This window comes from Trachypithecus francoisi, unplaced genomic scaffold (genome assembly GCF_009764315.1).
Source record: "Trachypithecus francoisi isolate TF-2019V2 unplaced genomic scaffold, Tfra_2.0 Lachesis_group0, whole genome shotgun sequence".
Lineage (NCBI taxonomy): Eukaryota > Metazoa > Chordata > Mammalia > Primates > Cercopithecidae > Trachypithecus > Trachypithecus francoisi.
Window position 1 is genome coordinate 14,906,283 of NW_022681453.1, and position 20,565 is coordinate 14,926,847.

The following is a 20,565-nucleotide window of genomic DNA, read 5'->3' on the forward strand; positions in this document are numbered from 1 at the left end:
TCATATGGACATTCACTCAAAGATTCACATTAGTATGAATATGTACTGAAATACTTGCCTAGATATTTGAGCAAAGAATTCCATGAATATTCACACAAACACTCATGAATGCACATACAAATGCTCACCTGAATACTCTTGTTAATACTCGTGCTAATACACTCATACAAATATTTATTTGAAATATTCATGCGTACACTCATATTCATTCACAAAGAAGCCAGGTGTGGTGGCTCACACTTGTAATCCCAGTACTTTGGGAGACCAAAGCAGGAGGATCGCTTGAGCCCAGGAGTTCAAGTTCAGCCTTGGCAACATAGCAAGACCCCGTCTCTATAAGAAAATTTAAAAATTATCCGGTCATGGTGGTGCGTACCTGTGGTCCCAGATACTTGAGAGACTGAAGTGGGAGGATCATTTGAGCCTAGGAGGTCAAGGCTGCAGTGAGCTGTGTTTGTGCTACTGTACCCCAGCCTGGGAGACAGAGTGAGACTGTGTCTCAAAACAACAACAACAAAAACACGGCCGGGCGCGGTGGCTCAAGCCTGTAATCCCAGCACTTTGGGAGGCCGAGACGGGCGGATCACGAGGTCAGGAGATCGAGACCATCCTGACTAACACGGTGAAACCCCGTCTCTACTAAAAAATACAAAAAAACTAGCCGGGCGAGGTGGCGGGCGCCTGTAGTCCCAGCTACTCGGGAGGCTGAGGCAGGAGAATGGCGTGAACCTGGGAGGCGGAGCTTGCAGTGAGCTGAGATCCGGCCACTGCACTCCAGCCTGGGCGACAGAGCGAGACTCCGTCTCAAAAAAAAAAAAAAAAAAAAACAAAAACACACACAGAGAAATGCTATACCAGCAAAGAATATTTACTGAGCACTGAGTGCCAGGCACTTTGCTAAGAATGTAGAGGGCACTATCTCATTTAATGTTTACAAAAATCCTCTGAGCTATGAACCGCCCCCAGGTAATAGCTATTCCCTCTTTGCCAATCCTGTCCCTCCAGCAAGCCCACATGTCCTACTTCGCCTAGCTCAGGACTGTGTTCACAAATATCCAATGAGTCATGGCCCAGATGTGCGGGCACTATGCCAGACAGAGGGCTCGTGGCTTATTGAGTAGCAACCTCCAGCCCCCATCACTTACCCCAGACTTCCCCAGCCTCTCTGAGCCTGCCAGATCCACCAAGTTAATTTTGGAAGTGATGTACTTTTCCTCTGATAAGGTCCGGGAATGGGCCTACAAAACATCCAAGCAGAAGTTAGACTGTCACAGGGAGAAGTTTCTGACTGAGCAGGCCCCATGGGAACTGACTGCCCCGTCTGGGCTGATCAGAGAGCTTGCACCTACCTCCAAGTAGATGGTGAAAATGCAGTGTGATCTAGAAGAGTTTTTGCTCATAGTGTGGGAGGCTATAATCCTGTTGGTCTCACCCTGAAGAGGAAGGGAATCATAGGCAACATTTTGAAAAACAAAAATGACAAGGCACTTGCATCATTTTTCGATTATACCAACAGCTACACAAGTAGTCTCACATCACTGCAATCAGCTGGACCTTCCAGGCAAACGTCTATTATAAACTAATAGAAAGGGAGTCAAATTGGAGTCCACATCTATACTTTCACCCGCTGCTGGGAACGTGTGAATTGGTATAGCTTTCTGAAAAGCAAAGTGACAATAAAAATCAAGAACCTTAAAAATGTCTATGAATATTGAATCAGAATCAACCTGCATGTCCAATAATTTGGGAATGGTCTATGTGTACAACGGAATATTGGGCAGCCAGGAAAATGCTGACACATAGTTTTTAATAACAGAGAAATGGAGCCAGGCGCAGTGGCTCACGCCCGTAATCCCAGCACTTTGGGAGGCTGAGACGGGCGGATCACGAGGTCAGGAGATCGAGACCATCCTGGCTAATATGGTGAAACCCCGTCTCTACTAAAAATACAAAAAATTAGCTGGGCATGGTGGCGGGTGCCTGTATTCCCAGCTACTCTGGAGGCTGAGGCAGGAGAATGGCATGAACCCAGGGGGCGGAGCTTGCAGTGAGCCGAGATCATGCCACTGCACACAAGCCTGGGCGACAGAGTCCATCTAAAAAAACAAACAAAAACACAGAAATGTAGAATCCAAAATCATATTATAGCATATTATAGCATGATCTAAGGAATGCAAAAGCATTTATAGAAGAAATAAGCAGAATTCTGCTACTAAGATGTTAATAATAATTGCTTCTGGGTTGGGATTTATAGGTTCTTTTTTCTTTTTTATACAGTTTTGTATTTTTTTTTAGTGAGCGTGTATTACTATAAAAATAATAATTTATATTTTTATTTATTTATTTTGTGTTCTCCTTGATTTTTATTTTTTTTTTTTTTGAGAGAGCGTCTCAGTCTGTCACCCATACTAGAGTGTGGTGGCACGATCTCGGCTCACCACAACCTCTGCCTCCCGGATCCAAGCCATCCTCCCACCTCGGCTTCCTGAGTAGCTGGGACTACAAGCTTGCACTACCACACCTGGCTAAGTTCTGTATTTTTTGTAGAGACATGGTTTCACCATGTGCCCAGGCTGGTCCGGAACTCATGAGTTCAAGAGATCTGCCCACCTTGGCCTGCTAAAGTGCTGGGATTACAGGCATGAGCCACTGTGCCTGACCTAGTAATTTGTATTTTTAAAGGGACAGTAGGCCCTTACCTCTAATTTACAGGAGGAGGCCTTATAACCAGAATATACTTAAAAAGGAATGTGGTGGAAATGGCTGTTCTTGGAGAAAAAGGTCTTTGAGAGATAGACTGATGTCTCCTTAAATGCTGATGAGAAATGCTACGAACAAGCCCCAAAGTGAGGGTGGGGGACAGCCCCCTGGGGAAAGGAGAACACCTGCTGAAGAGGGAAGGCCTGAGGCTGTGGAGCAAGCCTAGCAGACCCCTGTGGCCATACCTCTATAACTTATAGCAGTGAGGCTATATAGTCTGTGGTCAGGCCTGTTCTACAAATCTAGTGACACTCACCAAGAATATAAGGGGTCACTTCATCTTTTTTTTTTTTTTTTTTTGAGATCATTCTCACCCTGTTGCCCACGCTAAAGTGCAGTGGCATGAAGTTGGCTCACTGCAACCTCTGCCTCCCGGGCTCAAGTGATCCTCCTACCTCAGCCTCCCAAGTAGCTAAAACCACAGGTATAGGCCATCATGCCAGGCTAATTTTATTTGTAATTTTTTTGTAGAGACAGGGTTTCGCCGTGTTGCCCAGGCTGGTCTCAAACTTCTGAGCTCAAGCAATCCTCCTGCCTCAGCCTCCCAAAGTACTAAGATTACAGGCATGAGCCACCACACCAGGTCATTCACCTTTATGCTTCAGTCCCCCTTCTGAAGTACCCTCTTGCCTTGTCTTTTTTTTTGTTTTTTCTTTTTTTTTTTGTATTTTTAATAGAGAGGGGGTTTCATTATGTTGGCCAGGCTGGTCTTGAACTTCTGACTTCCAGCAATCTGCCTGCCCTGGCCTCCCAAAGTTCTGGGATTACAGGCGTGAGACAACATGCCCAGCCTTGCCCTGTCTTTCTGACCTCCTTTTTTTTTTTTCTTTGAGACGGGGTCTCGCTCTGTCCCCCAGGCTGGAGTGCAGTGGTGTGATCTCGGCTCACTGCAAGCTCCGCCTCCCAGGTTCATGCCATTCTCCTGCCTCAGCCTTCCAAGTAGCTGGGACTACAGGCGCCCACCAACATACCCAGCTAACTTTTTGTATTTTTAGTACAGACGGGGTTTAACTGTGTTAGCCAGGATGGTCTCTATCTACTGACCTTGTGATCCACCTGCCTCGGGCTCCCAAAGTGCTGGGATTACAGGTGTGAGACACCGCTCCCGGCCTTTAAAAAAGATCCAGCTATTGACGTTGAGGAAGTAAGTTGCTATGCTGTGAGAAGGCGCTATGATCATGCCTGTGAGTAGCCATTGCACAGGTGCCCATTGCCTGGGCAATATAGCAAGAACTCGCATAAAAAAATAAAGAGTTCCTAGCCTATATGACTTCTAAAAGAATAACATACACTTGACTGATTTCTTGTTTTTGAGACAGAGTGTTGCTCTATTACCCAGGCTGGAGTGCAGTGGCATGATCTCGGTTTACTGAAACCTCTACCTCCTGGGCTCAAGTGATCCTCCCACCTCAGCCTCCCAAGCAGCTGGGACCACAGGCATGCGCCACCATGCCTGACTAATTTTTGTATTTTTGGTAGAGATGGGGTTTCACTGTGTTGCCCAGGCTGGTCTCAAACCCATGAGCTCAAGTGATCCACCTGCCTTGGCCTCCCAAAGTGCTGGAATTACAGGCGTGAGCCACTGTAGCAGTGCATTTGACTGGTTTCTAAAAGCTTTTATTTTATTTTATTTTTTTGAGACAGAGTCTTGCTCTGTTGCCCAGGCTGGAGTGCAATGGCACAATCTCAGCTCACTGTGACCTCTGCCTCCCAGGTTCAAGTGATTCTCCTGCCTCAGCCCCCGAGTAGCTGGGATTACAGGTGCACACCACCACTCCCAGCTAATTTTTTTTTTTTTTTTGAGATGGAGTCTCCCTCTGCCCCCAGGTTGGAGTGCAGTGGCGCAATCTCTGCTCACTGCAACTCCCGCCTCCCAGGTTCAAGCTATTCTCCTGCCTAAGCCTCCCGAGTAGTTGGGACTACAGGTGCGCATCACCACGTCCAACTCATTTTTGTATTTGCAGTAGAGACTATGTTGGCCAGGCTGGTCTCAAACTCCTGATTGCAGGTGATCCACCCACCTCAGCCTCCCAAAGTGCTAGCATTACAGGCATCAGCCACCACACCTGGCCTTATTTTTTTCCATACAAGAGCTCATAATGTAACATTAACTGAAAAAAGGGACATAAGAATCATTTCAACTATGTAAGGAAAAAACTGCACAGGAAAAAAGACTGGAAAGAAATGAGCTAAAATATACATTATTGTTGCCTTATGTAAAAAACATATTATGCATGAATCATTTTTTTCTTTGTCTTTTTATTTATGTAACAGGAAAGGAAGAGGAAATAAAATTCTTTTTTGTTCCTATTTTTTTTTTCAGCACTATCTGAACATGCTAAATGTGCATATGTTAATTTCCATTCTGATAATCAAAGTAAGTAAAAAACTAGCTGGACACAGTAGCTTGCCTGTAATTCCTGCACTTCAAGAGGCTGAGGCGGAAAGATCGCTTGAGCCCAGGAGTTCAAGACTAGCCTGGGCAACATGGCGAGACCTTGTCTCTACAAAAAAAAAAAAAAATTAAGTGGGCATGGTAGCATGCGCCTGTGGTCCCAGCTACTTGGGAGGCTCAGGCAGGAGGATCACTTGAGCCCAGGAGGTCGAGGCTGCAGTGAGCCATGTTCATGCCAGTATACTCCAGACTTGGAGACAAACCAAGATCCTGTCTCAAAAAAAGAAAAAGAAAAAGAACAAAGAAAAAGAAAAGCTGAGAAGGAGTGTGGGAGGGAGGGAGACAAGGAAAGGAACTCTTAGGTTTTATTATCTCACCTCAAAAAGGAGGCTGAATGCATCCTCCTCCTGACTCGTGAGGTGAACTGACAAGCCCTTAATGAAGACTCCTTGAGGGTTTTCCACGATGGTCATTGGTGTGACTGACGGTCCAACATAGGGCAGAGTGGACAGGAGATCAAACAGGCTCTCATTATAGATTTCCAAGTAGGAAACACGCACAGTGATGGCATGTGTGGGGCGTTCTTCGATCATCCTAAAAACCTAGATGACAGACAAGAGCAGAACTCCAACAGTCAGCTAGCATAAGGGGGGCTTCTTACCTCAGAAGGAAACATCAAGACATACAGAACTATTCTTGTCCTAAAGGAATTGGGTGATATTTAGTATCATCCTATAGTTTTTTGAGGCTTGACATCAGATTGGCTAACACTTGAACCATCTCAAGAAGTAGAAGCATAATGAGTGGAAAGGACTCTGGAGTGAGGATTTCTTATTTTATAGAGTCTCATCATTTATGTGCCTCTTTCGAATCTATTTAATTCCATCTGCTTATAAATCTCTGTGATTGAGGCAGTGCAGGGACAATACCTATTTGTGGAAGGCACCATGAAATAAAATTATTTGTTGGCCGGGTGCAGTGGCTCATACCTGTAAGCCCAGCACTTTAGGAGGCGGAGGTGGGCAGATCACAAGGTCAGGAGATCGAGCCCATCCTGGCCAACATGGTGAAACCCCATCTCTACTAAAATTATAAAAGTTAGCTGGGCATGGTGGTGTGCGCCTATAGTCCCAGCTACTCAGGAGGCTGAGGCAGGAGAATCTTTTGAACCCAGGACACGGAGCTTGCAGTGAGCTGAGATCGTGCCACTTACTGCACTGCACTGCACTGAGATCGTGCCACTTACACTGCCACTGCACTCCAGCCTGGGTGACAGACACTCCATCTCAAAAATAAATAAATACATAAATAAAATAATTTGTCTATGGTCACTCAGATAGTAAGGGTAGAAGTAAAGCCAGAACTTAGCCTTCTCAACTCCTAATTCCCTCCCCAGTGCTTATCAAGGAAGGGATAATTCCTGAGGTCCTGCCTTCCTCTAAGAATTTACACCTGTGCTGTTCAAAATGGTAGACGTAAGTTACAGGTGGCTGCTGAGTACCTAAAATGTGGCTAGTACAAATGAACTGAATTTTAAATTTTATGTCATTTTAATTACATTTAGATTTAAAAACTGATGCAATTCAGTTATTGGTAAATTTTAAGTATGTCTGGAACAACTTGGGTATGTAAATCTACTTTTTCAACATTTTATGAAATCTAAATACAGATCAAGCATTTCTGATCATATTTATGCCTAAACTGAAATGTGCTCCAAGTATAAAATATGTACTGGATTTCAAAGACTTAGTATGAGAAAAAGAATGTAAACTATCTCAATAAGTTTATATTGATTACACGCAGAAATATTTTAAATATATTTAGTTAAATAAAATATATCATTACAATTAATTTCATCTGTTTATTTTTACTTTTTTAAATGTGGTTACTGGAAAACTCAAATTTGCATGTGACTTACAGTATATTTCTATTAGAGGCATTGGGCTAGATTACTAAAGTCTAAGATGCTGAGATGCTAAAGCTTTGACAGTGGGATATTAAGGATATTGCTCCAAAAACAGGAGCATGGATGGTTCACATATTAGAGGAATGTCTACACTTCTTATAGGACCGGGCTGCAAAAGTGTTATAGCACAGGGCTGTAAAGCCGCCAAGATGCTTTCAGGGAAAGTCTTTTGCCTCCTACCTCCAACCAGAGGGTCCTTACAGAACCCAGGCTAGTGGGGCCCAAAGGAAGGCCCTTCTGTCCTATCTTCAGTTATGCTACTGAGACCCCCAGGGCTGACACAGTCCTGAAAGCTCAGGTCATGCCCTGCTTCTTGCTTTTGATCTTTCAGGGGCTGTGGTGGTGAAAAAAGCCAGAGTAGGCCAGTAAGGAAGCTCTGCAAGGGTCCATATGCCCCTCATTAAAACCAGGAAGGAGAATGATTAGGACCTCCAAATCCTTAATTACAGGATCACAGACCATTGGAGCAGCAAGAGGCTGATTAGCATGCCTGACTCCCCCCTTCCCAAATGAGGAAACAGGCTCAGTGCGGGTATGGGTCCGAGTCCGACACCCAACCTCCTGGTTTCCTGAGGCCCCTGAGTCTACTGACTCCAGAGCTCTGTGTATGTTTTCTCCAGTACCAGTACTCACTGCAACTCCTTTGAGGCCTGGTCCTCACTGTCTCTAGTAGCTGGCCTGGGGTCAGTAACATCTATGGCAGAGAGAGGGAACCTGTGTTGCATCCCACCCTTGGGCCCACTCTCTACCTGCTGCAGGGCACGAGGGAGGATCCCCCGGTGCTTGTAATTCTCAGTTGCCCCCGTCATGGTGTATGTCTTGCCAGCTCCCGTCTGCCCATAACACATGATGGTGCCTGCAAATATTTCAAAACACGGTGACATCCAGGAAAATAGCTCCAAGGATACTCTCCCCTCCCCCAGCATGCCTGGTGCCAGCCAGGGCCCTTCGCATGAAGATGGCCAGTGGGAGCAGCCAAGAACACCAGGAATTCCACCATGGAAGAGGATGGGTGGACAGGGGAGCAGGGACAAAAGTGGTCAAAACAAGGACATCTGCCCTGAATCTGTGGTCCCCACAATGCTTTGCTGTTCCCTCCACCAAGAGATGATCCGGCCCTAGGGCTTCTGAGAAGGACAGGGAATCTCAGGGGACAGAGGAACTGGAACTTTTCCTAAAAAGATGAGGAGGGAGATAGGAGCATTAGACTCCAACCCTTCTCTAGCACAGCTATGAACTGCCAGGGTCTCAGGGTTGGCAGGAGGTATCAACTTCCCCACAGAGGCAAAGAGGGGCTTTCAAAATCTCCAGGAAGAGATGGAGTAGAAAGGGCATTTTCTGTCAAAGGTGAGAATTCTTTGTAGACTACAAATTCCTGCAAGATCAAACAGGGCTCCTAGTTGGTTCCATGTCACTTCCAGAAATGTACCACCATGAGCAGGCTCTGATCTGGCCCACTGCCCACCCTGGGAAGACTTTCATTGTACTTCTCAACATCCTTTAGGTCTACCATCACCAGCAGGCTCTGGAACGCAAACCATGCAGTCACCCTGAGCTCAAGTTCCTATCTGTTCTTCCCCTTAGCACAGGCAGCCTGAGCCAGACCCCATCCCACAGACTGCCCATGGGCATTTACATGGCAGATCTGCCCAGGCAATGCTGGGCTGTGGAAATTTTTTGCTTTTGTCACACAGACGCTCTAGTTCTTGGGACTGGTAGCAGGTTTTACACAAGGGACCCTGATTCAGCATCTGAGTTGGAGCAAGAAATGGTATCTATTAACCCAGCACAGATGAACGGGAAGGAGTCACTTCAGCTGCAACTCAGAGCCCATGTGTGGTTCCACAGCACCTCTGCTCAAGACTATTCATCTCCCTGGGCCTTAGTTCCTCTGTCTTCACCTCCTCAAGGTCACAATCCCTTCAGAGCATCATGAAAACCAAAAGAGACCTCCTTAAGCCTGGGAACCACATCTAAGTATCACATTCAGTATAAATTACAGCATCTACACTCAACGCACTTTTAAATATAAAACCTAAACTTGCAAAACAGGGAACATCCCACTCAGCAGCCACCAGATGGCAAAGTCTACAAACTGTGATATATTCTTTTATATATTCCTATACTAGAATATCAACTGTACATTAATTGTGTTGGTAGAATAATGAAAATAGCTCCTTGCAGGAAGCTGAGAGACAAATGTTTGGACTCCATCAAATTCATCATAAAGACGCATCTTCAAAACTAATATTTGAGAGATTTGAAACAGGATAATAATTGAACCCCTGTGACCTATAGACAGCTACAGTCTTTCAATTTTCCTATGAAGGTAGAATCCCAGGACATTGGATCAAGCCATGCCCACAATGTCAACAAGCAAACAGTAAGTTTTGCAACGTAAGGACATGGAGACAGACAAATAAGCATACAAATGATAGTAAGTGAGGTTTTATTTTATTCACCGTAAAATATTTGCATCTCTTACTCCTCAGGTTCTTACATAAGACAACAGTTAATTAATTAAGTTACCATTATAGCCATTGAGGGCCTGAGAAACCACATCCTTTGCAACTGTCTCATAAACCAAGTCCTGGGAGGCATCGTGAAGAACTCCATCCAACTTGAATGACCAGTCTGTCTGTTGGTTATTGACAACTCCTCTCCGACTGTCTTTTTTTAAGTGAATATCGATGCTCTAGGAAAAAAGAGTGAGAAAGAAAAAATGTTATTTGTTCAAAAACGGGTATTAAAAAAATCACTGATAGCTGAGGCCTAATTTGGAGGGAACAGAGGAAGTGAACTGTAGGATGAACAGGGACTCCCACGTAGGGGCTGATATTCCAGATGAATTCTTTGGGATGGGAGAAGAGAGCTCCTGCAGGGAGGTGGAAAGATCAGGAGACTGGAGCACTTCCTAGTTTTAGCACCTCTAACCCTAGTTCATAGGGTGCTGTCTGTCTTGGTTTCTCCACCTATGATATGAGGTCAAATTTATCATGTTCTTATTAAACAAGTTTTACATAGATTCCATAAGCATAGGGAGGCCTTGAATTATGCCAGAGGGAATAGTGAGCCTGGCGACAGAGGCCTGGACTCCAGCCCCATTGCTCTGGTTGCTGGCAGTGAGGCCTCCCTCAGCTCTGCATTATAGTGAACACCTACTTCCACACACGCTATGAGCCAAAGTGAGTGATAATGAAATGAAAGCCACAGAGAAGGCTATGGGCTTCTCAGACATTGGAATTAAGAGTAAATTGAGGGTGCCATCAGCAGATTATTAGATGCATGCCCCTTCATAGTAAGCCATTGTGGTAGCAGCTGGCTTAGGGACATACCGGGTAAGGTCAATGGTAGATTCCAATCTTCTTGATGAGAACTTCTGATGTAAAGACTCTTGCTGAAATCTTACACTGACTGCCCTAATGCAGAAGCTATACCTGGCTCCAGAGAGAAAAATTAAGATCAAGAAAGACAGACTTGGCCGGACACGGTGGCTCACGCCTGTAATCCCAGCACTTTGGGAGGCCACAGCAGGTGGATCACCTGAGGTCAGGAGTTCGAGACCAGCCTGACCAACACGGTGAAACCCCATCTTTACTAAAAATACAAAAATTAGCTGGGCATGGTGGCACGTGCCTGTAATCCCAGCTACTAGCAGGGCTGAGGCAGAAGGATCACTTGAACCTGGGAGGCGGAGGTTGCAGTGAGCCAAGATTGTGCCACTGCACTCCAGCCTGGGCAACAGAGTAGGATTCTGTCTCAAAAAAAAAGAAAAGAAAGAAAGAAAGAAAGAGAGAGAGAGAGAGAAAGAAAGAAAGAAAAGGAGGAGGAGGAGGGAGGGAAGGAGGGAAGGAGGGAAGGAGGGAAGGAGGGAAGGAAGGAAGGAAGGAAGGAAGGAGGAAGGAGGGAAGGAGGAAGGAGGGAAGGAAGGAAGGAAGGAAGGAAGGAAGGAAGAAAGAAAGAAAGAAAGAGAAAGAAAGAAAGAAAGAAAGAAAGAGAAAGAAAGACTTGGTGCATTCACACATTAAATGCTCTGTGCTTCTGTGTTCATTGAAAACCACGTCCAGCAGGACACATTTGAAAGCGTTGCATGGAGCTCTTTTCTGACCGCTAGGATCTATGAGGCTTGGGCAGTTTGCCCTTTAATTTTTCCTTTGAAGAATGTTTCAATGCTGCCCAGAGTAGGCCCATAATCGTTTGCTGAATGAAAACATCTAACACTCTGATGCTGTCCTAAGCCTTCAGAAGCATTCTCAGGGTGAGGATATAGGGACGGATATCTTTCCACTTCTCTTGATAAGTATTTCTCCAGATGTTTTGATAAGCTAAACAGTAATGAACTCAAGATATTCTTACTGCACCCCTTGGGAGATTATACAATGACAGATCAATCACTAGAAAGCTTTATGAATGTGAACAAATGTCAATTTTTCTGTGTCAGATATGAGGGTAAAGGTAAACTCATTAATTTATTAAAGGTAATATTATTAAAAGACAAAGAGGGGATTTTATTAATTTCCTCATTAGCAGCGTTGTGAGGGGGTGGTTTGGACTTGATGGACTCTAGAGTCCATTGGACCCTGTCCAATTCTATCTTGGTCCTTCAAAGGTTGTTTGGAAATACAGTCACACTACAGCAAGGTGGGACAGAGAGGCCCAGTCAGGTGAAGGCAAACACATTGCACTTACTCTTTTGTCATCTCCGTATCTGATCATTTCATGAGCAAAGTCATCGGTGGGTCTGACACGGACAAATGCGTGAACTTTTTTCCTAGTACCCATTCTAGCTAAAAAGAAGGGAACAATGAAATTTTGAATAGTCATTATCAAATAACAAGTAGAGAAGAGGGGTCATTCATTAAGAAGATCAGAAAAGAGTGACAAGCAGTCCATTTTTCCCTCTTTCCCTGAAAGCCAGTTTTCACCCCTCAGCATTTCAGTGTTCTACCCATAAGACACTACTCAACAAATACAGGCACTTTCTGCTTCACAGACTGCTTTGCCATTTTCCACCAATGACCCCAGAGAGACCAAAATACAAAGTAAAAAGAATGCTTCCTTTAGTGTCCTAATCTTAGATGTCATTTCTAGAAATGTTCTGCATCTAAGATGATGAGTCCACTTATGCTTTCCTTCTTTTATTATATTTTCTTCTGAAATACTTACTATGAAATACATTAAAACTAATTTTCTTTTCATTAACTTATCTTGCTTCAGATACAGCATCCTCTTCTCCAAGAGACTAACTAGATCAGAAATAGATGCCCTAGAAGTATATTTGGTCCACAATCAAATATTCTTTCTTCTCTTACTACATTAAGAAAAAATATCACAGACAGTCCCCTACCTCCCCTTGCTCTCCTAAAACCTAACTATATTCTCATCATTTTCTTTCAGTGTGTGTGTATATCCGTGTGCACATATATATAGTAGTATAAATAAAGGAAGACATAGGACATATATACATACTTTTTTCTCTTTTTTTGAGACAGAGTCTCACCCTGTCACTGGAATGCAGTGGTGCTATCATGGCTCAATGCAGCCTTGACATCCTGGCCTCAAGTGATCCTCCTGCCTCAGCCTCCCCAGTAGCTGGGACTATGGGTGCGTACTACTGTGCTTGGCTAGTTCTCTTACATTTTTTTTGTAAGATGGTGTCTTACTATGTTGCCTAGGCTGGTCTTGAACTCCTAGCCTCAAGTGATCCTCCCATCTTGGACTTTCAAAGTGCTGAAATTACAGGCATACCCAGCTGATGTTCAATATTTTTTTTAAAATTAACATTTATTTCATTGTTTTATTTTTGGAGATAAGGGTTTCTTTATGTTGCCTAGGCTAGCCTTTAACTTCTGAGCTCAAGTGATTCTCCCATCTCAACCTTCCAAGTAGCTGACTACAGGCGCATGGCTTGGCTTTTAAAATACTAACTTTTGGCTGGGCGCAATGGCTCACACCATAATCCTAGCACTTTGGGAGGCCAAGGTGGGCAGATCCCTCGAGGCCAGGAGTTTTGAAACCAGCCTGGGCAACATGGCAAAAACCCATCTCTACAAAGAATACAAAAATTAGCCAGGCAGCCAGGTGCGGTGACTCACGCCTGTAATCCCAGCTCTTTGGGAGGCTGAGCCAGGTGGATTCCCTGAGGTCAGGAGTTCAAGACCAGCCTGGCCAACATGGTGAAATGCCATCTCTACTAAAAATACAAAAATTACCCAGTCATGGTGGCAGACGCCTATAATCCCAGCTACTCAGAAGGCTGAGGCAGGAGAATCGCTTGAACCCGGGAGGTGGAGGATGCAGTGAGCTGAGATCGCACGATTGCACTCCAGCCTAGGCAACAGAGAGGGACTCCATCTCCAAAAAATAAATAAATGAATAAATAAATAAAATAAATAAATTAGCCAGGCATGGGGTGCATGCCTATAGTCCCAGCTACTCAGGAGGCTGAGGTGGGAGGATTACTTGAGCCCGGGGAAGTTGAGGCTGCAGTGAGCTTTGATCATACCACTGCACTCCAGCCTAGGTGATACAGTGAGACCATGCCTCAAAAAAACAAAACAAAAATAACAAACTAACTCGGGCCAAGTGCACTGGCTCTTGCCTGTAATCCCAGCACTTTGGGAGGCTGAGGATGGCAGATTACCTGAGGTTAGGAGTTCAAGACCAGCCTGGCCAACATGATGAAACCCTGTTTCCACTAAAAAAAAAATAAAAAACAAAAATTAGCCGGATGTGGTGGTGGGCGCCTATAATCTCAGCTACTCTGGAGGCTGAGACAGGAGAATCGCTTGAATCTGGAAGGTGGAGGTTGCACTGAGCCAATGTCATGCCACTGCATTCCAGCCTGGGTGACAGAGCAAGACTCAGTCTCAAAAAAAAAAAAAAAAAAATCCAAAAATCTAACTAACTTTTAAGACGCTAACCATAAAAACCCCTCATGTATAACAGGGACTTGTTTTAATTAGATTATCTTGCTTTTTTAAAAAATACATTAAATAATGGTAACATTTTATATAAAATTATCTAAGAGAGGTCCAATGGGTATTACCTGAAAAAAGTTATTTCCGATTTTATTTATTTATTATTTTCGAGACATTTATTTCAGACAGTCTCACTCTGTCTGAGACAGTGCACTCAGGCTGGAGTGCACTGGTGTGATTTCCCCTCACTGCACCCTGTCTCCCAGGCTCAAGCAATCCTCCCACCTCAACCTCAACCTCCAGAGTAGCTGGGAGGACAGGTGTGCGTCACCACACCCGGCTAATGTTTTGCATTTTTGTAGTGATGGGGTTTCAACATGTTGCCCCGGGCGGTCTCAAACTCCTGGGTTCAAGCAATCCACCCACCTCAGCCTCACACTCAATTTCTAAAGCCTGGGGAACCACTCTTCACATCCAAGGGCCCATTCTCCTGCCCAGGGAAATTCAGATGCCATCCAGGGTATGCTCCGAAAGGGACCATGAAGAAGCAGGGGAGCTCTGGGAGCAGATGCCTGGGCCTCCCTCCCTGAAGTCCCTGCACAAGAGTAGCACAGGCCAGTTCAGAGCATCAGCCTCAGCTGGGCATGGTGGCTCACGCCTGTAATCCTAGCACTTTGGGAGGCCAATGTGGGAGGATTGCTTGAGGCCAGGAATTAGAAACCAGTTTGGGCAATACAGCAAGACCTCGTCTCTACAAAAAATTTTTAAAATCTGCCAAGTGTGGTGGTGCATGCGTGTGGTCCCAGTTATTCAGGAGGCTGAGGCAGGAGGATCACTTAAGTAGTGATGGCACAACACTGCTCTCCAGCCTGGACAATAGCATGAGACTGTCTCAACAAAACAAAACAAATAAGCAAAAGCTCTCCCTCCAGAGCCTGGCTCTTCTCTGCCCCGATATTTGCCAACATGCACATGCACATGCAGTCACCCCATGTATGCTTCCCAAGGCCCTCCCCATGCTGACACCATATGGCTGACACCATATCCACTTGCAATAAGTCTTCCTTTGCACACCTGTCTTGTGAGCCTGCTACTCAGCAGCCCTTAACACCCAAACATTTGGAGACCCCATGCCATCTTGCACTTACTGAAATACTGCTTGTTACCATTCTTACGTCGCTTCATTTGAGTGGGTTTCAGTTCCCAAATTAAATTACAAGCTGCTTGAGGGCAAGGATTGTGCTTTTTATCTCTTTGGAATCCCCTCACAATGTCCAGGGCAGAGCCCAGCACAGAGTAGGTGTTCAGGAAATGGCGGTAGGTGGTGATGGTAATGGCTGGAAGTCAGAGGGCAGCTGAATCTTCCTCTGTGGATCTATCTTCAGTCACTACTGAGAGAGTCCCAAGGGGCATATGATGTCACTCCCCTTCCCTGACAACTCCAACCCAAGCCCACAGCCCTTCCAGGAGGACACTTGGTTTCCAGGTGCAAAAATCCACGTCCAGTACCTCACCCCACCTTTTTTTTTTTTTGAGACAGGGTCTCACTCTTTCACCTAGGCTGGAGTGCAGTGAAACAATCTCGGCTCACCATAGCCTCCACCTCCTGGGTTCAAGCGAACCTCCCACCTCAGTCCCCCAAGTAGCTAGGACTACAGGCGTGCACCACCACGCCCGGATAATTTTTGTATTTTTCCTAGAGACAGTGTTTCCCCGTGTTGCCCAGGCTGGTCTTGAACTCCTGAGCTCAAGCAAACCGCTCACCTCAGCCTTCCAAAGGGTTAGGATTACAGGCGTGAGCCACGGCACCCGGACCCCTCCCTTTCTCCCTCAGGACCTCGTGGGGAATGTCTCTCCTTGGGGAACCACCCTTTGATATTTCTGGTATAATAAAGCAAGTCTCTGAATGGTCACCAAGAGACTTCTGTGTTAAGACGCTCAAGGTTTCCTCATTTGTCTTTAGTGGGAATTAACAGAATTGTCAACAAGCACCCATGAAGACTCGACAAGAGGAAAGGGAGCTTTTGGTGGTTGGGGTGGTAGGCACCAGGTGGGTCCCTGTCTTCCAGTGCTCCCGTCTAGATGAGGGGCTGTCATGGGGGAACCCTCATAGCTATCCGAAGCGGCAGCAGCAACACCCGAATCCAAAACACTGAGTCCAACTGCACCTGGCCTTGGCTGAACAAGACTAGGACGCAGGCAAAACTAGCCTTTCTCCTTTTTCTCACCCAATGTGCCAGACCCCCGCGTGGAGCCTGGGCGGCAGTGGGCTTTGAACCCATTCCGGTCCCTCTCTGGAGAGGTTTCCTCATCTATAACGCGAAGGGCTGCGACTGGTGATCCCAAAGCCCCCTCTAGTACGAAAACCGACTAGTGCAGAAGAGTCCAGACGACCTCTGGCTCCCTGCCTCACGGCCTCTGTGTCCTGGGCGCGACGTGGGACCCCTTTGTGGGACCAATGAACATTAGCTCCGAAGACCGTAAGCTGAGGCCAGGCTGAAAGGACTCCGGCGATGTCGCGCCCTCCTTCGCCTGGGTTTCGGAGATGAGCGATCCAGCTGGGAACCCCCAGATAGAGCGGTGTTTGGACCTCAGCCACCATCAGCAGTCCGGGCGCACACCCTTCTCCCGTCTCCCCACTCCCACCGGCGCGCAGCCCCTGCTCACCGTTCACCAGGCAGCGACGCCCCCGGGACGCGACGGCCACAACCGAAGCCACCTGCACTCCCCACGCGGGGCTGCCAGGCTGTGTACACAGTCGCCATGGCAACGGGTCGCTTCCGGGGATTCCGGAAGTGTCGGGGTGGCGGAAATGAAGTCCGAGGTCCTACGTCGAGGATACGGGTGAGGTCATGGCCGAATCGGGAAGACGAGAGATGGGGCCGATTGATCTAGAAAGACTTCGGCAGATGCATGCGCGAAGCCAAGTTCGAGGTAGGGAGACAACGAAGGCCGCACGTGAACCAGGAAGCGGGGCGGCGGGGCTTCCGGCGCCGAGGAGTTTCAACTACGGCGGCCGCAGAGGCCCGTCTGATTGCTGCTCCGCGCTCCGAGCCGCTGTCGGCGTGCGAGATCGCCCCGCCCTGGTTAGTGTCTAGCCGGACGGCGAGGCCTGCGCAGTTGCGGCGGCCGGGGAAGATGGTGGAGGACGGCGCGGAGGAGCTGGAGGATCTGGTGCACTTCTCGGTGTCCGAGTTGCCTAGTCGCGGCTACGGCGTCATGGAGGAGATACGGCGGCAGGGCAAGCTATGCGACGTGACCCTCAAGGTATCCAGGACTGGGCGGCAGCGAGCTGAGGGGAAAGGGGTCGAGCGGGGAGTAAAAAGGGGCGGGGGGTCAGAGAAAGAGAGGTCGAGCCGGGAGAGGGCTGGGGAGAAGAGGTTTAAGGGGGACCGAGTAGTGGGGAGAGAGGTGCCGAGCAGAAGGGGATCGGGGCCGAGTCGGGAAGAGGAAGAGGACAACCTTTCAGCCCCTGAAAGGAAAGGTTGAGAGGTGCGCCGCTTAGGCCCTTGGAGTGGGAGATATTGGGGTGACAGCCTCCCTTTTCTGTCATACAGACGAAAGAAAATGGACTTACCTTCTATAGAGGCAGGGGCGGTGGCCGGCCCCACATGCTGATGGGCACCACTGAATTCAGCACCCTCTCTTGTCACTACAGATATTTCTTTGTGCCTGTCGAACTTGGCTGTGCTGTTGTAGAGAAGGCTTCTCCTTAGGAATCATTGCCTGCCCTTAATTGTTGAATCACTACTTTGTCTCTTAAGAGCTTTTAAAATCTGATCTGGAAATTTTTTGAGGTGGGAAGCCACCTTGCCCCACACTGGAAGGCACCACTACCACCACAAGCTCCCCGGGGCTGGGCCTTCTGGCCACCTGGGGAGAGGGATGCTGACTGATATTAAGAGGGAAATATATCTTAACCACCTGTTCCCCACCAGCATTCTGGCCGCCAGAGCCAGCCTCCCTCCTGTGCCTGGGTCTTTTCATGTGGAAGAGGCATGCTGTGCTGCTCCCTGGCAAGCCGCTGAGCCATGTGGAGACGTCCGGCCCCGGGAGATGATGAGTGGGGCTCCCTCTTGGGCTTTGACTGGAAAGTTCTCAGCATCTGTGGGTGATCCCTGTTTAAAAAACAAACAGGGTAGGCATGGTGGCTCACACCTGTAATCCCAGCACTTTGAGAGGCGACAGGATCACTTGAGTGGGGGAGTTGGAGACCAGCCTGGGCTATGTGGGGAGACCCTGTCTCTACAAATAATAAAAAATTGGCTGGGCATGGTGGCCTGTGCCCGTAGTCCCGGCTACTTGGGAGGGTGAGGTGGGAGGATCGCTTGACCCTAGGAGGTCAAGCCTGCAGTTAGTTGTAATCGCACCACTGCACTCCAGCCTGGGCAACAGAGCAAGACCCTATTTCTCCTATTTCTCTCTCTCTCTCACATACACACACACAAAGAAATAAAAGAAAGAAAAAATAAAACTATGCAGAGATCCTTTTGCTCTTCTTCTTTTCTTTTTTTTTTTTTTTTTTTTGAGACAGAGTCTCGCTCTGTTGCCCAGGCTGGAGTTGCAGCAATCTCGGCTCACTGCAACCTCTCTCTCCCGGGTTCAAGCGATTCTCCTGCCTCAGCCTCCCCAGCAGCTGGGACTACAGGTGCGCACCACCACCCTGGCTAATTTTTTCTATTTTTAGTAGAGACGGGGATTCACCATGTTGCCCAGGGTGGTCTCGAACTCCTGAACTTCAGCAATCTGCCCGCCTCGGCCTCCCAAAGTGCTAGGATTACAGGTGTGAGCCACCACGCCCAGCCTGCTCTTATTTTCTGTGTGGTTAAGGAAACTTTCCTTCTTCAACTTATTTGAGTCAGATCTCTGGAGATGGTAGAGTAGGATGGTTGAGTATGGCTTTGAAGGCAGAGGATTTGGATTAAAGTCCTAGTTGTAACCTTGGGCAAGTTACTTAATCTCTGTAAGCCTCGGGTTTTTTTTGTTTTTGGTTTTGTTTTTTTGAGACAGTCTCGCTGTGTCGCACAGGCTGGAGTGCAGTGGCGTGATCTTGGCTCACTGCAACCTCCACCTCCTGGCTTCAAGTGAATCTCCTGCCTTAGCCTCCCAAGTAGCTGGGACTACAGGCACCTGCCACCACGCCTGGCTAATTTTTGTGTGTGTGTTTTTAGTAGAGATGGGGTTTCACTATGTTAGCCAGGCTCGTCCTGAGCTCCTGACCTCATGATCCGCCCGCCTCAGCCTCCCAAATTGCTGGGATTACAGGTGTGAGCCACTGAGCCCGGCCCTTTTCATCATTCTAAACCCCTCCTGAAGGAGGTTGTTTTTCCAGGAGAGGAGTGAAGTGATCTGAGAAGGCACGAGATCTTCTCAGATGGGAAAGAGGAACCAAGAGAATTCAGAAAAATGAGCTAGACTAAAGGAGGCAGAGGAAGTAAAAGTAAATTAGAAGTTTTTGTCCACAGTGATTACATGGTGGAAGATGTTAAGGCCACTAGAAATTTGTAAGCAGAAAAATGATCTGGTTGTGGCAGCAACACTTGGTGTAAATAGAGACTAGTGAAAAACAGTAATAGGTGTGAATTTCTAGATTAAAATTTAGGCTGTAGACTGGGCACTGTGGCTCACACCTATAATCTCAGCACTTTGGAAGGCCAAGGCGAGTGGATCGCTTGAGGCCAGGAGTTTGAGACCAGCCTGGGCAACATGGCAAAACCCCATCTCTATTGGGGAAAAAAAAAAAAAGAGTTAGGCTGTAAGGGTGAACCAGGGGAATCTTATAAGACACAGGGAATCAAAAAGGGCATGGCAGCGTGGGATGGTCACATATACTTCTACATAAAGTATTAATAGTACACTTAATGCAGATACTGAATATAGTAATCTTTCAGCAGAACTTTGCTCGTTCATTCAGAGGGAAAAGTAAGTTATCAGATGTGGCTGGGTGCAGTGGCTCACACCTGTAATCCCAGCACTTTGGGAGGCCGAGGCAGGTGGACTGCTTTGAACTCAGGAGACCAGCTTGGGCAACTTGATGAAACCCCATCTCTACAAAAAATTAGCTGTAGTGGTGTGTACCTTTAGTCTTAGCTACTCAGGAGACTGAGGTGGAAGGATCACTTGAGGTAGGAGGATCACTTGAGCCTGTTGCCCAGGCTGGAGTGCAGAGGCTGCAGTGTGCTGAGATCGTGCCTCTACACTCCAGCCTGGGCAACAGAGTGAGACCCTGTCTCAAAAAAAAAAAAAAAAAGAAAGAAAGAAAGAAAGAAAAGAATCAGACATAGTTTCAACTGAGATGGTCAGTCTGAATTGCTGTGTTAATTTCAAGGATCTAGAACATAAGGACCAGTATATTTATTTTTTTCTCTCTAATAAAAAGCCTCCAGTAGGAAGGACTAGTATAAAGGCATGCACTAGAGCTGGACAGGACTGTAGAGAGCATTTACTTCACTGATTTTGAAAACTATATTGTAGAGCCCAAGGAGTAGCTCTGTAGCAATATAATACTGGGACCGGGGAAAGGG

The 20,565-nt window shown here is 46.9% G+C and overlaps 2 protein-coding genes across 12 annotated transcripts in view; one reads left to right on the top strand and one right to left on the bottom strand.

Annotated features, from left to right (window-relative positions):
* Positions 1–17,013, bottom strand: part of KIF9 (kinesin family member 9) — a 54,406-nt gene extending 37,393 nt beyond the window's left edge. For 3 of the 10 annotated variants that reach the window (XR_004435819.1, XM_033205459.1, XM_033205407.1), the window contains exons 1-7: positions 16,709–16,837; positions 11,811–11,904; positions 9,651–9,816; positions 7,871–7,977; positions 5,533–5,757; positions 1,350–1,433; positions 1,146–1,238 (exon numbers count right to left, since the gene is read on the bottom strand). Coding sequence is in view for 9 of the 10 variants with exons in the window: in XM_033205459.1 (XP_033061350.1) it covers positions 1,146–1,238; positions 1,350–1,433; positions 5,533–5,757; positions 7,871–7,977; positions 9,651–9,816; positions 11,811–11,904; positions 16,709–16,806 (867 nt within the window). In the remaining variant the exon portion in view is untranslated. Of the gene's footprint in view, positions 1–1,145; positions 1,239–1,349; positions 1,434–5,532; positions 5,758–7,870; positions 7,978–9,549; positions 9,817–11,810; positions 11,909–13,764; positions 13,819–15,189; positions 15,433–16,708 lie in introns of those variants that run through there. The other 7 variants (XM_033205468.1, XM_033205425.1, XM_033205434.1 and 4 more) reach the window with 6 other exon arrangements.
* Positions 16,925–20,565, top strand: part of KLHL18 (kelch like family member 18) — a 66,030-nt gene continuing 62,389 nt past the window's right edge. For both annotated transcript variants that reach the window (XM_033205495.1, XM_033205504.1), the window contains exon 1: positions 16,925–17,308. In XM_033205495.1, the coding sequence (XP_033061386.1) occupies positions 16,955–17,308 (354 nt within the window). In that variant the 5' untranslated portion in view covers positions 16,925–16,954. The remainder of the gene's footprint in view (positions 17,309–20,565) is intronic.